General features: G+C 57.0%; 2 protein-coding genes across 2 annotated transcripts; one reads left to right on the top strand and one right to left on the bottom strand.

The window, feature by feature from the left end:
* Window positions 1–2,566, top strand: PPP1R35 (protein phosphatase 1 regulatory subunit 35). The gene is made up of 4 exons (XM_083376865.1): window positions 1–599; window positions 828–1,071; window positions 1,926–2,056; window positions 2,237–2,566. The coding sequence occupies exons 1-4, from the start codon at window positions 411–413 to the stop codon at window positions 2,408–2,410; spliced, it is 738 nt and encodes a 245-aa protein (XP_083232991.1). The 5' UTR covers window positions 1–410; the 3' UTR covers window positions 2,411–2,566.
* A 131-nt stretch (window positions 2,567–2,697) lies between these two features.
* Window positions 2,698–10,710, bottom strand: MEPCE (methylphosphate capping enzyme). The gene is made up of 4 exons (XM_083376860.1): window positions 8,963–10,710; window positions 5,191–5,409; window positions 4,845–4,971; window positions 2,698–3,982 (listed from the first exon to the last, which is right to left on the bottom strand). Exons 1-4 carry the CDS (start codon window positions 10,424–10,426, stop codon window positions 3,930–3,932), a joined length of 1,863 nt encoding a protein of 620 aa, XP_083232986.1. The 5' UTR covers window positions 10,427–10,710; the 3' UTR covers window positions 2,698–3,929.
* Between the last annotated feature and the right edge of the window lie 5,763 nt (window positions 10,711–16,473).

Raw genomic sequence — 16,473 nt, 5'->3', positions numbered from 1 at the left:
ATCGGACGCCATCTTGGATGGAAAGCGAGACTTCGGAGGCGGCGGCGACGAGAAGCGGAGCGACGCCCTCTTGCTTCGGAGCGGCGGAGGCGGCGAAGACAAGCGGAGCGCGGCGGAGGGTCGGAAAAAGTGGGGATCGGCGCGTCCCGGAGCCGCCACTCGGGGAAGACCGTTGAGAGGACGGGAAGGCGAAAGCGCGCTTGTGCCTGGAAAAGCTAAGCGAAGGGGGAGCCTGGAAACCGCCGGCGGCGGCAGCTGCCGAGGGCGCCTGGAAACCGCCCGCCCCGGGAAAGCGGCGCTGCAGGCGGTTTGCAGGACTACAGCCCCCCTAATCCGCGGCCAGCGCCGGGATTGCTGCTGCGACTAAGGGGAGCTTGCACCCGGAGCTCGCGGCCCGCCTCCCTCCCGCCATGGCCGGCGCGCTTCCCGCGGCGCCCCGGGAGAGCCTCCCTTGCGCGGCGCCCACCCCGCGCCCGCCGCCCTCGCCCTGCCGCAGCCCGGACCCCGCCGTGGCGCTCACCCCGGAGCGGAGCGGCCCGGCCAGAGCCGGAGGCGGCATCCTGCGGCGGGAGCCCCAGGAGAAGACGGGCCCCAGACGCGTAAGGGGGGAGGGGAGCATCGGGGGGGCGGGGAGGGTGGGTGGTGCGGACGGCCCCTTCCCTTCCCTTCCCTTCCCGGAGCCTCCGCTCGTTCCTCTTGGGATTACTGCCCCGCGCGAGGACTCGACTGGATGGCCTCGAGGGGCCCACCCAAGCCGAGGCTGCTCCCTGCGGAGGGTGGGCCGGGGGCTCCCGTGGGGAAACGCCGCGCTCTTTCTCCCCCGGCAGGTCCGCTTCCGGATGGCAGCGCAGAGAGAGGAGCCGCAGGGCGCCTCCGGGCCGGCGAGGAGGGAGCCCCGGGGGCCGCCCGCCCCCCGCCCGCTGGGCGCCCCGCTGCCCCACAGCAGCCTGGCCCTGGGCGCCGAGGTGCGGGCCGCGCGCGAGCGGCCCTTCGACGCCCGGCAGGCGGCCGAGCGGCTGGTGCAGCGCTCCTTCGTGGCTCGGTGCGCCGCGGACGCTCGCGTGGGCGAGGGTGAGTAAGCGGGAAGGGGCGCCCCGGGGGTGGGCAGCTGAGCCGCCCGAGGGGCCGTTCCCAGAGTGCCCGGACACCCTGGGAGTCGCAGCCCGGGGGCACAGGCCAAGTGGGCAGCGGCCGTATGCGTTGGGTTAAATCATTACAGGCGGTCCTTGAGTTACGGCCACAGTTCAGCCCAAAATTTATGTTGTTAAGGGAGATATTTGTTAAATGGCTTAAAAATAAATTATAAGTCCCAAAAATAAATAAAATAAATAAATAAATGGATTTTGCCCCATTTCCTTGCCACGGTCCTTAAAAGTGAACCTCGACCCCGGGGCACTGCGTCATAAATGTGAGTCGGTTGCCAATTGCCCGAATTTTGATCATGTGACTGTGACTGTCACAAGTGTGAAAAACGGTCATAAGTCACTTTTTTCTCTGCCATTGTAACTTTAAACTGTTGTAAGTTGAGGACTGCCTGCATTAGGGGAGGAGGGTCTATCGCAGGGGTAGGCAACCTTGGCTCTTTTATGACTCGTGGACTTCAACTCCCAGAATTCCTGAGCCAGCCATGCCTGGTTTATTTTTCTCTCCTGCTTCCTAGAGTGGAGAGATTGCAGAGGAAGGGATTACAAGAGAGTAAACAGGCCACAATGGGCACACCTATCAAAAGGAATGCATTACACCCAGGGAATTCTGGGAGTTGAAGTCCACGAGTCATAAAAAAGCCAAGCTTGCTTACTCCTGGCCTATCACATTCTTTGGGGCACTTCAGCCCCCCCCAATGGCTTGTAATAGGCCCATTACAGCTTTCCCTTTGCAAAAAGTGGCCCTCCACTGCCACCCACCCACGCTGCCCGCTCTTCCAGGGCTGAACATTCCCCGGGACCAGCAGCTCTACCGGGGCCTCATCAGCCTGCAGGTGCCGGCCGACGAACTGCTCAGCTCGGCCGGGCAGGAGAGACTCGCCCTTGTCCAGCACCAGGCTGGGGACAGAAAGGTGGGTGTCCCCTTGGCAGCGCCTCGGGGTGGGTGCACGTGCCCGGGGTGGGTGCAGCGGGTGTCTCTGGGGAGGGGCTTTGTCCGCCATCCACTAGGTGATGGTGGGCTCAGATGGCGGTGAGCTTGACCGGCGTGCCCCCGACTCTGTCCCCCGCAAACCTCCCCGCCTCTGTTCCAGGAAGCGGCTGGTGAAGGGCCCGACTTGATGGCGTTTTATCGGCCAGAGGAGCTGTTCACGGAGACCCCCTTCTTGGAGGTGGGGGGGCTGCCCCCCCTGAAGCTGCAGGCCCAGAGGCGCCACCCGGCCACCACCTTCCTGATGTACCGGAAGCTGCAGCAGTGGGCGAGCTGAGGAAGGCCGGAGACGGACTTCGGCCTCCTCCTCCTCCTCCTCCTCCTTGGGCTGGCTGTTCATGCACAAGCACCCCTCATTCCCACCCCACCCCCCGACACACACACACACACACAAATCCGGTGACGTTTTATACATAAACTGTAACTGCCCGTGGATGGTGTGGTTTTTCGCTTTGCCGCCAGAAGGACTGACCCCCCAACCCCCAAGTACAGGTGGCCCAAAGTTCCACTAAATGAGCCCCGTTTTACGACCTTTCCCACCACAATTGTAAAATGAATCTGGCCTCCCCGTTGACTTTGTCGGAAGGTCTCAAAAGGGGGGGGGAGTCACGTGATCCCAGGACTCTTGCAGCCGTCATAAATGCAAGTCAACTGCCCAGCGCTTTGGTCACCTGACTGTGGGGGTGCTGTAACAGTTGTGTGAAAAAACGGTCCCCAGTCACTAAACCGTTGTAAGTTGAGGACTGCCTGTGCGCAGGGGAGAGATTTATTTTTTCACTAGCAGAGCTTTGCTTCGGCGCCCCGTGCCTGGTCCCCCTCCCTCCTTTTCTTCAGAGATTGGCACAACAGCGGGTAATAATCTGTAAAGCTTTTATTTTTTTTATATATATATATATATACATATACATATATATATATATATAAAATCAACTTTTTTTAAAAGATAAAACTCCGTTCAAACAAGATCACTTTACTTCTACAAGGTTATTTTGGGGGGGGCTCTTTTTGACCCTCCGGCAGGCAGCTCAGGGCTGGGAGGAGGGGGGCTTTTTCATGGGGGGGGCACAGCTGGCCTGGTGGGCGTTACATCTTTATTCCCATTGCAAAAAAAAAAGGGTGGGGGGTGCTCTGGGCAGAGGACTCGCAGATCAGCTGAGCCCCCTGGAACTGAGCCTCTTGCCCCCCCCCCCAGTGCTGCAGGACCAATGAAGCACCCCCCCCCCTTTTCCTGAGGAGAGATGGCGATGCAGTTAAGAACCAGACTGGCTGCCATGCTGTCATTCTCCCTGGGGGGGGGAGGGGGCACCCTTTCACCCACCCAGGCTTTTTTGATGGAGCAGAATGTGTCTGGTTACCCCTCCCCCACCTGAAAATAAAAGGAGCTTGAGGGGGGGGCACATGAGCAGCCTGGGTAGATCTTTTTTTTGCCTGGGGGGGAGGGAAAACTGTTCACTTCGCTTGCAGAGAGGCCCCATCCTGGGCAAGGCTTGTGTCTCAACCCCCCCCATCCGCCATGGTTCCTGCCCCTCCCCATCAGGCTGAGCTGCCGGAGGGTCCCAGAAGAGCTGCTCTGCCCCCCCCCCCGGGCTCTTTTGGCAAGGCCAGGCCGGGCAGCTCCAAAATCCATCGCCCGTTTGTACCTCGCTGGCCCTCTGCCTTTAGAAGACGCCGACATTCATCAGTGGGGGGGGGGCTAGTCCGGCCGCCCCCACCCCTGGAGAAGCAGCCGTGGCACATGGAGAAAAGAGGAAGGGGCGGCGGCAGCCGGGGAGGCCCTCCAGGTCCGGCCAGGCTCTTCAGTGGGCCCCGGAGTGGCCCTTGTGGAAGAGATAGATGGGGCGCTGGAATCCTGGAGGGGAGGGGGAAGAGCAGAAAGAGGGCTGTTGGTGGGGGCTGCGGGGCCTGCAGGTAGGGCAGCCCCCCCCGCATGCATCTTGGTCAATTGCCAGCAGGCAGATGGGGGGGGGGAGATGTCAGCCGTCCTCCTGGAGCGTCCCCACAGGAGCCCATGTCTGGGGGGGGGGGGCGCAGGGTGCATTTCCTCTTTGAAAAGTTTCAGTCCCCAGCAGTTGCCCCTTTGGGATGGCAGGGAAGAACATGGCAGACTCCAGGCGCGTGTGTGTGTGTGTGTGTGTGTGTGTGTGTGTGTGTGTGTGTGAGCGAGCTCCAGATTAGAGTGCTGGGCGCCTCCTCCATGACTTGTATTAAAGATTCTGCTGATGAGTGTGTGTGTGTGTGTGTGTGTGTGTCCCAAGTCTGCAGCTGGCGCCAGAGAGGCTTGGGAGAGCCCAGGTGTGTGTGTGTGTGTGGGGGGGGGGGGTTCTCACTTTGAAATCCAGGGGGGCTTCTCTCTGGCTGGGCTGTCCAGATTAGCAGGAGCTCAGTGGCCTTGCGGGGGGGGGGGGGACGGGGAGGACCGGCCTCCCCAGCCATGTGCAGCTCAAGGGTCTTTCTTGCCAGGCAGGTATTGCCCCCCCCCTCTCTTGCGAGTTGGGCCAAGACAGATCCTGGCTCCACATTCGTGTGAGCTTCCACAACTGAGCACGCCCTCGGCCCCCTGGTGCCAACCCAGCACCTCACCCCCCACCCCCCCCGCTGCCAATTCCGGAGGGTGCCGCCCTGGCATCTGCGGGAGGACCCCCACCCTCCAAGCCCCTAGCCCTTTTGCTTGGGGCTGTCTCGGCCCGTCCCTTGCCCCCGCGCCCACCCACCTTTCGGGGTGTTCCTGGGCATGGCCACCAGTTCGTAGCTGGAGAAGCCCACTTCGGAGGAGGTCAGGTAGGGGGGGAACTGGTCAGGCTTCAGCTTGATCCGGTGGAAGTGCCTGGATATCGTCTCCTGGGGGAGGGAGGGGGCAGGATTTGCACCAGCTGGCAAGGCGGCCCCTGCCCGCCTCTGCGGACGCCAGGCGAGTGGGAGCCCACCCCTGCTGAAGCTGCACCCCCCCCCGGGGCCTAGCCCTGGCACAGGTGAGTGCGCAGCGAGGGGTCGCTGCTCCCTCGCTGCGTGAAGACCCTTCCCACCCACCCCCGGGGGCCGAGCCGGCCCCTCACTCACCGTCAGGTTCTTCCTCTTCTTGTAGGAGGACCAGGCCTGGGGCTCCAGGACCAGGACCCCGCCGGGCCGAAGGTGGCGGTAGATGCGTTTGAAGAGGCGCTTCAGCCCCTCGTCGCCCCAGTTCAGCTGCACCCACTTAGTGACGCTCAGGCAGAGGATCACGTCGTACTCCGGCTTCTGAGCTTCCAGCAGCTCATCCCGGTCCAGGACGTAGTTGCCCTGCCGAGGAAGCCGGAGGGTTGGTCTGCTGCTGGACTTGGGGGTGGGCTCAGCTCCAGTTGACCCCTCGGGGGAGAGGCTCTGCCCCATGTGCTACACCCCTCCCCCACACACGATTCAGCGTCTCTGGGCCAGGCAGGGAAAAGCTGCCCACCCAGACGTCACCAGCGTGCTGAGGGGATCCTGCTCAACGAGCAAGGCTCCCAAAGACTTCCCACCCCCAGAGCCCCCCCCCCCCGTGGGTTTTCCATTCTTAATTCTGAGCCGGGTCTGTCTCTTTAGGACAGAGACCTCCCAACCTGTGGACTTCAACTCCCAGAATTCCCCAGCCAGCTCTTTCCTGCCCCTTTGCTGAAGTCAAGATCTATTACGTTTGCTGCATTCCCACCGTCTATTAAGAAAGCCACCTAATCAAACAAAACGTGATTAACTGTAGCCTAGCCACACGGTGCATTGGTGGTTCAAAGGGTGCATTGGTGGTTCAGTGGTAGAACGGGACGCCCGGGTTCGATTCCCGGCCAATGCAACGAGTGTTTTAGGGATGCGGTGGCTCAGTGGGTTAAGATGCTGAGTTTGTAAATCAGAAGGTCGGCAGTTTGGCGGGTCGAATCCCGAGCGCCTGTTACTCGTCCCAGCTTCTGCCAACCTAGCAGTTCAAAAGCACGTAAAAATGCAAGTAGAAAAATAGGGACCACTCCGGTGGGAAGGTAACAGCGTTCCGTGCGCCTTTGGCGTCTAGTCATGCCGGCCACATGACCACGGAGACGTCCTCGGACAAGCGCTGGCTCTTCGGCTTTGAAACAGAGCTGAGCACCGGCCCCTAGAGTCGGAAACGACTAGCACACATGTGCGGGGGAACCTTTACCTTTTAGCCACATATGTTCTTGTCCTACCCGTGGTGGGTTCTGGAAAACTTGCTAGCTAAGGCCTGTCAGGGCCAGCCTGCCTTGGGCCCCCGGTACAGGTGGTCTTCAACTTACAACCAGAATTGAGCCCAAAATTCATATTGCTAAGCCAGACAGCTGTTGGGGGAGTTTTGCCCCATTTTACACCTTTCCTGGCCACGTTGCTTGGGTGAACCACTGCAGTCGTTTAGTAACCTGGTTAAGTGAATCTGCCTTCTCCCTTGACTTTGGTTGTCAGAAGGCCGCAAAAGAGTAATGGTGTGACCCCGGGACACTGCAACCGTCAGAAATGTGAGTTAAGTGCCAAGCGTTCGAATGCAAATCACATGACTGCAGGGGGTCCCCCAAAGTCCTTTTGGAGCCTAGCTTGACGACGAAGCACCCGGGAGCAAAAAGGCAAGCTCAGACAACAAACCCCGGCCAAAATCCACCCTTCCACCCCCGAGCGAGGAATATTCTCCACTACAAATGCGTCCTTGCGGGACCCAATCCCTGGAAGGGTAGATCAGGGCCACAGCCACCCACCCAGTGGGGAAAAAGGGGCTCCCCGTGTCTCTCCCACCTGTGGACCTGCAGAGGCCACGAAAGAAGATGGGGGAAGAGTCCCAGTGGAGTGACTGCAAGGCCTTGGGAGACCGATCTGGGGGACCGCGCCTCAAGGTTCTTGCTGGAGGAGCCAGGACGGCACAGCCCGCTTTGCGACCTTGAGACCAGCACAGCTGCCAGGGCTCCAGCTGCGGCTCAGACTCCCTCCCTCCAAGCCGGCAACCCTGAGCCTTGGGCTGGAGAGCCAGGAAAGGGGGGGGGATCAGCTGCGCCTCATTTTTTTACTAAACCCAACAGACCTGGTAGAAGCCTCTTCCCTGAGGAAGGAGCCGAGGGCCGGCAAGCGGGATCGTGGAACACTCAGGCCTCAGGTTTGGCAAGGCCACGCCAGCCTCAAAGGGGCGATCCTAGGCTTCTTATGAGGCAGGGGGGTTCCCGAGGACTCCCCCCCCCAAAGGCCACTCTCCTCTGCCTTTACGCTCACCAGGCAGACGGGGGAAGAGGGCTCAGCCCCTGCAGGCAGGCCGGGCTCCAAGGACTGCTTTTATAGACAAGGCTTACCATACAGGTAGTCCTCGACTTGCAACAATTCATTTAGTGACCACTTGAAGTTACCGCAGCACTGGGAAAGAAGTGACTTGCGACCATTTTCTTTTCCACTTAAAGAACTGTGGCAACGCCCGCAGGATCACGCGATTCCCCCTTTTGCGACCTCCTGGCAAACCAAGTCCACAGGTGAAGCCGGACTCACTTTAACAACCACGCTACTCACTTAACTGCAGCGATTCGCGTGACAATTTTGGCAAGGGAAGTCGCCAAAGGGGGCAAAATTCAAGAAAACTTCCGCTTATAGCAATGTAAATTTTGGGCTGAGTGGCGGTCCTTAACCTGAGAATTACCTGTAGCAGAATCTTGAAAATCTGATTGGGCTCTGCTCCTCCCCCCACTTCTTCATCTTCAGTGAATTGGGGGGGGGGGTTTGCCCACCTGTTATCCGGACACTAGAACATTTCAGCCCCCCCCTTTGCTAGAGTAAAGGGTTCCTCTGCCTATCTTGGCCAAGGTCATCTCCTCCCTTGCTCTCTTCCCCCCCCCCAGGAGCTCCTGGGGCTCCACTTTAGGTTCATCCAGGCCAAAGAGAAGGAAGCATGGCAGCTCTGTGTGTGTGTGTGTGTGTGTGTGTGTGTGTGTGTGTGTGGTTTCAACTGAATTCCAGCTCTCATTCTGCCTCCCAGTTACTTCCCCCTTCAGGCCAGGCCACTTGTTCACAGTCGCTGTACCCAAAGAAAAGCGGGGTGGGGGGTGGGGAACAGAGCGAAGCTTACCTCTGCCTGCGTGGGAAGGGGTGGGCACCCCAAATTGCCTCCAATTTCCAAGAAATGGGGGGGGGGAAATTGCCTCTTGGAAGCCAACCCCCATGGGGCTTGAGATTGAAGCCTGCTCAACGCACATGCAGCAAGCGCTCCCTCCCAGCAGAATCCGCCCCTTGCCCAGAGCAAAGCTGGTACTGAGGGGCTCCTGGGGACCCTCCCCAAATTCATGCGGGGAGCTATGGGGGAGGCTCCCCTTTCAATTTCCTCAAACCCTCGGCCAATAGGATGCCCCCAAGAGGAAGCAGAATACAATACACATCTTTGAACTGGAAAGAAGCAGACCCCCTCCCTTCCCATTCTCCAAGGTCCACTTCATCCCCCCCACCCTCACAAGGCCCCTTCCCCAGCTTCTCAGCATCTCCCCCAGGCCTCGCTGCCCTGGATTTGCTGGGGGTGGGGTGGGAATCTTGACAGCAGCCTCATCACCCTTCCCTTGAGGCAGGATTTTCCTTCTCCCCCCTGGGCACCAGAAAGGCCACCTGACCCTGCTGGTTATGGGTTGTCACAAATTCCCCTCACCTCAAGCCCTTTGCAGCCCCGAACTCAAAGCCCCCACCTCCAAAAGCCCCTTTTCGTGGCCTCATTTGCCCCCCACCCTCACCTGTTAAGTGCCCATCCTCAGCCATTCACCGGCAAGGGCCTACCGTAGAATGGCTGAGGACCCCTCCACACACGGGGAAGCTGAAGGAGTTTCCAGGGAGGGCCACACCGGGCCTCTCTCACACTCACCTTAACAAAGATCACATTGTTAGGGAAGACCGCTGCATCAACCCCGTCCTGGGGCACCCTGGGCGCAGCAATTGGACCCCGGCTGGCCATGAGAGAGGCAGGAAAGGTTTTCTTGGCTGGGGTACCCGCCTCGCCCTCGCCGTGACTGTCCTGGGGCCTCTGCTGCTGCTGCTGCTCTTCCTGCATCTCCTCGGAAAGGTAGTGGCGGATATTCTGCCGAGCCGAATGAATCAGGGCCCCGTCAATGTCCAGCCCCACCATTCGGGCCGGGCCCCACTTCTTGGCCACGCTTAAGGTCAGGTGGCCCACGTTGCATCCAATGTCCAGCACCTCTCGGCCTCGGAACCACTCCGGCTTCATGGCCCGTAGCCGAACGTCTTCACAGTCGGGGTTGCGGTACCCATAGTACTTGCAGTAGTTGCCGTACTGGAACTTGTGGCGCTCGGCCCGGCGAGGCTGCGGTTGATGCATGGACGAAGCCTGGGGGTGACGGCTGCGGGGGGGCACGCTCGGCCCCTGCTCCGGGCTGCTCCGGCCGGGCTGCTCCCCGGACAGGTGGCCGCTCCCCTGCTGCCGGCTGCCACCGGACCCTTCGGATTTGCTACAAGTCCTGCGCCTTTTGCGGTGGTGGTGGTGGTGGTGATGGTGGTGGCGACTCCCGGCACTTGAAGAGGTGGAGGAAGGGCAAGAGGGGGCGGAGCTCCCGGAGTTCTGCTGGGCGGGGGGCAGCTCCTCGCCCTCCAGCAGCAGCGGGACCACCTCGTCCCTGCAGTTGATGGCGGTGTTGAGTTCGTAGGGCTGCGGGGTGGTCCCGTTGCAGGCCTTCTGGCACGACTTGCAGGAAGGGGCGGCGGGGGGCTTGCCGGGCCCCTCCGAGCCCGCCACGGCCCGCTGGTTGCCCCGGTGGCGGTGTCGCTTGCGCCCGGCCTTGAGGGGCGAGGCCAGCACGGGCGGGTCCTCCTGGGCGTTGTTGAGGCTGAGCGGGTCGGTGATGTCCTTGGGGATGAGGATCTCCACCGGGTCGCGGCCCTTGGCCGGCAGCGGCGACGACTTGGGCGTCTCGGCGTTCAGCGCCTGGTTCACCTCCTCGTCCAGGAGGCTGTTGAGGTTCAGCGGGTCGAAGATGTTGCCGCCCAGCAGGAACTTCGAGGGAAGCACCGGGTCGCACTCCGAGTTCACCCGGCGCCGCCGCTTGAAGGCCGGGGGCTTGAAGCCACCCCCGCCGCCGCCGCCGCCGCCCCCGACGTGGCAGCTGTTGCGCCGCTTGCCGCCGGCCGGGGCCCGCGGGGGCGCCTGGAAGCCGTTGCGGGGCCGCTGGAGCTGCTCGGAGGCCGGCTCCTCCCGGCGCTGGGGCTCTTCGGCCGGCGGCGGCTCCTGAGGCGCCCCGTCCTCGCCCCGGGCCTTCAGCAGCGGCGGCGGCGCCGGGACGAGGAACGTCTCCTTGTCGGTGGCCATCTCGATCATGCCTGGCCGGGCGAGCGGGGTGCGGGCAGCCGCCTCGGCGCTGAGCTGGGTTCTCCGCGGCCGCCTCAGTCAGCGCTCCGCCCCTCGCGGGCTCCTCCTACGCCTGCGCCGTGCGGACGCGCGCTCGAGCGCCGGCCCGGCAGGCCCCGCGCGGCGCAGCCGCAGTGCTCCCGCCCGCGCGCCTCAGTGGCCGACGCGCACGCGCAGAGACATCCCGCCCGTCGCTCGCGACGCATGCGCGCGCAAGCCCGCGCCGCCGGAGAAAGAGCGCTTCGCGCCTACGACTTTCCCGCGATGGCACGCTACCCCTGCGACGGTGATTTATATACGCGAGGGGTGGGGCCGAAGGAAGACGCGCCCCCTTCTCGGAGCTTCGGCCAATCGACGTTCGCGGCTGTCGCCACAGGCGTGGATTCGGAGCCAATTGGAACCTTCTCTAGAAGCCGTTCCAGGAGCCACCTCCCCCCTTACTCCCGCCTCCTTTATCCCATTTCGACCAATAGGAGGAGCGATATATCGTGTCTTTAACCAATCAACATTCCGAGATAATTTTCTGGAAAGTGTGGGCGAGGGTCCTTGTTTGCTGAGGGCGGGGCTTATCACGTGCCCGTGACAGTGTCGCTTCGGTCCAAAGCTTACATTCCTCGTAGGAAAAGGTTTACTATTGTTATTAACGATGGAAATAATTAAAGAATAATTCTCTGCGTAGAATATAAAGGTGGGAGCAGGACCACCTAAGTCTGTTAAAGCTTCTAGTCCTCTTTGCAGGCGTCAATTTAAGTCTCCACAGCGGATCTTCACGTCTCCTAAAGAGAAACTTGCTTGTTGCCGCAGGGACGGATGTTTGGATCGTAAACCGAGGAAACAGGAGCAAATTCCGCCTTACATGTAAACAACAACAACAGCAGCAAAGGGCTCCCAATATGGGCAGTTGTGGAGGGTCACGTGGCGTCGCTTCCCGAAGGGAGAGGGCCGCAAAGCCTCCTGGTCCTTGTAGTTTTCGAGAGTCCAGGATACACACTGCACATGTGCGAAGGGCGGCGCCCGCCCTCCTGCCTTAGGAAAGCAAATTTAAGCGCGTGCGTGTGTGCAATCACTCCGTTCCCTCCCCCCCCCGCAGTAGATTTAAGATTTTCGGCTTCTTTTCTTTGCACGGGCGCTGTAGGGCCGGGCGCAAGTATTGGGACTGCAACCCCCATTATCTACAGCCCACACCGCCTTTGCACAGGCTGGTCTGCAGAAGATGGGTCGTTGTAAGTCGAAAACGCCCACAGCCATCCGCTGTCTCGCTTACTTCCCGGTATGTTTCGCGTTACTCGCACGCTCTTGCTCGCCTCCAGATAAGCAACCACAAGTGTAAAGACGCTTCCGGGCGCTGGAGCGTTCTTGCAAGCCAGGTTTAGAGATTGACTGGCTTGTACCCCCTTTGCAATGTATTATATCAATCCTAGCTAAAGCCCCCCCCCACGCCTCCTAACTGCCCTGTGTTGTTCGGATCTTTTACACCCCCAATTAGGCGCAGAGGCTCAACCTCTCGCCCTCCACCAAGCTGTGCATCTGGCTCAGCGGGGGTGTGCTTGCAAACAGCAGGCGGCCAACCGCCTTTTTCGTAGCGGAAAGCGGTTGCAAACGGGCGGGATTTTTCCTGAGCCCCGACGCAAAAGTCGCAATTGCACCGCGCAAGGCTGCAAAGAGCCGTATAGTCTCCGCCGCTCAGTTCGGCTCTTGTGCGCCTGCGCGGCGCGCGAGCCTGCGGTGCAACAAGCGGGTCCCTGAGATTCCATGACTCAGTGCTAGAGAGCGAGAGGGACACGCCCCCTTCGAGGCCAACGGAGACCCGGATGTGCGGAGGCGCGTGCTGGGGACGCGCCTGCGCGTTAGAGCAGAAGCGGGTGCGCGCGCTTCTCGCTCGTAGGGGTTTTTTTTACCTTAGTTTAAGGGCGCAAAGGAAAAAATTAACTTTTTTTTTAAAAAAAAACTGAGGTAATGTTGAGTTTTAAAGCAAACAAGAGAAGTTTGCCGTTGTGGCACAAATACGACACAAAAGCCCCGCTTCTGTCTACCCCGCGCTTTTATTTTACCTCACGAAAAAAACACAGGCGAGAAAAAGCACTGAGCTGCCAGGTTTGCTTTGTCATGGATGCCGCAGCATCGAAAATCCACATTAAAATCCCTCCTGTCGCACAGGAGAGCGCTTTAATTCTTAATTTTACAGTCTTTGCGTACAAAATGCCAGTAAAACCAGCAGGGAAAAGGATGGGAATCCTGAGGCCCTACAGGCACTTTTTTTTTACCTCAGAATGAGGCTCCATGTCAAGATTTCTTGGGTTCAGCAGCAAATATGGCTTTTCCTGGTCGCTGCTTTAAGAGGAGTCCCTCCCTGCCTGTATTTTTATTTATTTCACTAATACATGAGCTCTTCTCACCAAAATTTAGTTAGAATTTGAACCAACAGAAAACTAGGAAGAGTCAACCTTTTGTTCCCAACCAAGAAAATGGCTTCTGGCATCATCCTCAAAAAAAAAATCCATTTGATCCTTTAGTAGGCTTTTAAATGGGACATAATCTTATGCAGAATTGACTTGGGAGGCCGGTGTGTGGTGTAGTTGGCTCACATAGTGTGGTGGGATGGAGGGTTTGTTGTCACTGTGTGTTGGGGGGAGACAGCAGGGGGGGAGGCTCAGCTATTCTCAATGTACACATGTTGTACTTTGACAATAAAGGTTTATTAGTAGTAGTAGTAGTAGCCCCAAAATAAGCTCCCTCGATCCCCTTTTTGTGAGAAAATCCCTCAGAGATCTCGTGGGGAAACCTATTGGTAGAGATCAAAATGAGCAGGATGAAATGTTAGCAAAAACAAAAAGTTTGCCTTAAAAAACCTTCAAATGGAATATTTTTCATTTAAACCTAGGACGCCAGGTACCTTAAGGTACTAAGGAAGCCATGAAGGTGAAAATTCCTGCTTGGAGAGTTCTCATGTTTGTGTAATTCCACCATTTTGCTACCCACAAGAATGGTGGCCGCTCTGGAGTGGCTTTAAAGGAGATTCATGGAGGACAGGTCTACCCTATCAATTGTGAAGACTCAGGACTGCATTCAGATGGGAGCAGATGCCTCCAAGCCCCACTTTTTGTAGGGGAACATTCCCATCTCCTCTTTGGGAGCTCCTTGGAGGCATCTGGTCTAGGATGACCATTGGGTTGAGAGACCAGGGCTCGCCTTAGCTTCTCACAGTGTGCGAGCTTCATTCCTGTGAGATGTGGTGTGGCTACTATCTGGAATGGCTTTACAGGGAGATTCGTGGAGGACAGATCTACTCTTATCATCCCTGAAGACCCAGCCCCACTTCTGGGGTCTCCAGGCTGGAAGCAGATGCCTCCAAGCTCCACTTGTAGAAGAACATCTCCTTGGCAGCTGCTTGGAGGCATCTGGCCTAAGATAGTCCTCAGGTGGATGGAAAAGAGCTCATTTTAGCTTCTCACATTTGTGTAGTTCATTCCTGTTAAGACATGATGGTGGCCATTATCTGAAATGGCTTTAAAGAGGAATTCATAGGGGGCAGTTCTATTCTTAATCATCATTGAAGACTCAGGTCTACCTCCATGTTAGGAACAGATGCCTTCGAGTCCCACTTGCAGGGGATACCTCCATTTGTTGTTGGAGGCATCTGCTTGATGGAAAGGTGCTCAGTTGGAAAGGGTCTTGGAGGTCTTTTATTCCAGGGGTCTTCAAACTTGGCCCTTTTAGGACTTGTGAACTTCAACTCCCAGAATTCCTCAGCCAGGCACGCATGCTCCTAAAAGGGCCAAATTTGAAGACCCCTTTTTATTCAAACACCTGCCCAAGCAGGAGACCCTGTATAGGAGACCTCAACTTTGCACAGTCTGTGGAGCTCATTCCTACAAGATGTGGTGATCACTATCTGGAATAGCTATCGGGGGATTCATGGGGGATGGTGCTATCAGGCTTGAAACGTAAGACTGCTTCCGGGTTGAGAACGGATGCCTTCAACTTCCACTTGGAAGAGAACATCTCCATACCCTACTTGGGAGCTCCTTGGAGGCATCTAGCCTAGGATCGGCCTTGGGCTGATGGAAAAAGGAGAGAGGAACATCTCCGTCTCCTGATTGTGAGCATTCTGGAAGCATCTGGTGGATTAAGAAGGGCCTTGGCTTAATCTGGGAAGAGTGGTTCTAAAAGCGGTACCATCTTTGACAGCTGTCCTCTTGACTTTCAAAGAGCAGCTGGAAAAGGCAGTCCGGAATGAGTCTTAGCTGCAAGGCAGGTCCATTTGCAAGCCCAAGTCTGTAATGACTTTTTTTAAAATAAACGGTTTCTGTTCTTTAATTTGAGTCCAGAAACAAACAGGAAGCTAGGCAAGAACTGTTGCTCATAAACCAACATGCAACAACATATTGCAACAAGGAAGCCAGGATGTTGTTACTGGAGCCCAAAGAATTGTAGACCAATTAAACAGTCATTAGGAGAGATTTTGCAGGTTCAAATGTTAACTTGGATGTGTGCCTGTTTTCACGTAGCTCAGAAAGAACCACTGTAGTCTCCTGTCCCTAGATTTCTGCAAAGAATCTCTTCCAATCGTTATCCAAGAGGCGAAAAAGCCCCAATATTTCTTCTCCATTAAGAGCATGCAAGATGGTAGATCATGTTACTCAGTGATGTAAAATTTTTCATAAGAGGGCAGACGTTTATAAACAAATACTTCATAAATCCTGGGAACAGTGAGAGATCTTTTCACACCGAGGAGGGTGGGGACAGGCAAGGCTGTTGAGAAGCAACAGTCACAAAAAGCTCCAGAAGAAAGAAATTAACCAGCTTAGTCGGGATGCAGGCCCACACAGGGGACGGGATCTGATGGGCCACGGGGAGCTTCAATAAGGAAAGCTAGTGCTGAGGCCTTCAGTGACATCAGCCAGGGCATTTTTGTAGACCACCCTCCAGGGCTGGGATTTGGGGGCACCACTAGATCAGTCTGATGCGCTGTGGGTCTCAATCCTCCCGCCCTATTTCGTTTAAAATCTGCATGAAGCCATTGAGTGAGGTCATGGCACGATTTCAGAGAAGGAGTAATCAGTATGCAGATTTTTATTTATCAGATTTATACACTGCCCATCTCACCTAAGTGACTCTGGGCAGTTTATAATACAGGTAGTTCTCGACTTACAACAGTTCAGTGACCATTCAAATTTACAACGGCACTGAAAAAAGTAACTTACCGTATGACCATTTTTCACAGTTGCGACCTTTACAGCCATCCCCATGATCGTGTGATCAAAATTCAAATGCTTGGCAACTGGTTCTTATTTATGACAGTCGCCGTGTCCCAGGGGATCACGTGATCCCATTTTGCGACCTTCTGACAATGGGGAAGCCAGATTTACTTAACAACCAGGTTACTGACTTATCAACTGCAGTGACTGAGGCAAGAAAGGTCATAAAATTGAGCAAAACTCACTTAACAAATGTCTCACTTATCAGCAGAAATTTTGAGGGCTATCTGTAAAAATGTATAGTACTATAAAAAACGTAGTTAAAAGAGCAAAGGTAAAAACAATGAACAAGATTAAAAGGAAGATGTTAAAAGAGGTGGAGAAAGTGCCCTCAATCCCCCCCCCACTCTCAGGTTGCAGGTCTCTCTTAGAGCCCCCTCCCCCCAGGCCAATTGGCAGAGCCAGGTGTCTAAAAGGCCAAAGGAGGGGAGTGGGCGTCTCACCTCTGGAGCTAAGATGTGCAGTGGGCAACGGCAGAGAATCTGACTGTATAACAAATCCTAACCTACGGGGGCATTTTCTTTCAGGGGAAATGTTCTAAAAACCGTCCTTCAAAAGACCAGTATAGAAAACTGTCCGTTTCTTTTCATAAACGCAGCCACTGTCTGATGGCTTTTGCTTGGTTGCTGCTCTTTCCTGACTGGATGACCTGAAGGCCTTGTGGAGCACTAACCCGATACGGAATTTGCAATATCTTTTTGACCGCTGCTATCCCCTTCCTCTCTTGTTTAGTTTGTGAGTGAGACAGGCATAAGCTGA

Source organism: Vipera ursinii, assembly GCF_947247035.1.
Source record: "Vipera ursinii genome assembly, chromosome: Z".
Classification (NCBI taxonomy): Eukaryota; Metazoa; Chordata; class Lepidosauria; order Squamata; family Viperidae; genus Vipera; species Vipera ursinii.
Note: the sequence above shows the minus strand (reverse complement) of the source record. Positions and strands in the feature narration are given on the sequence as shown.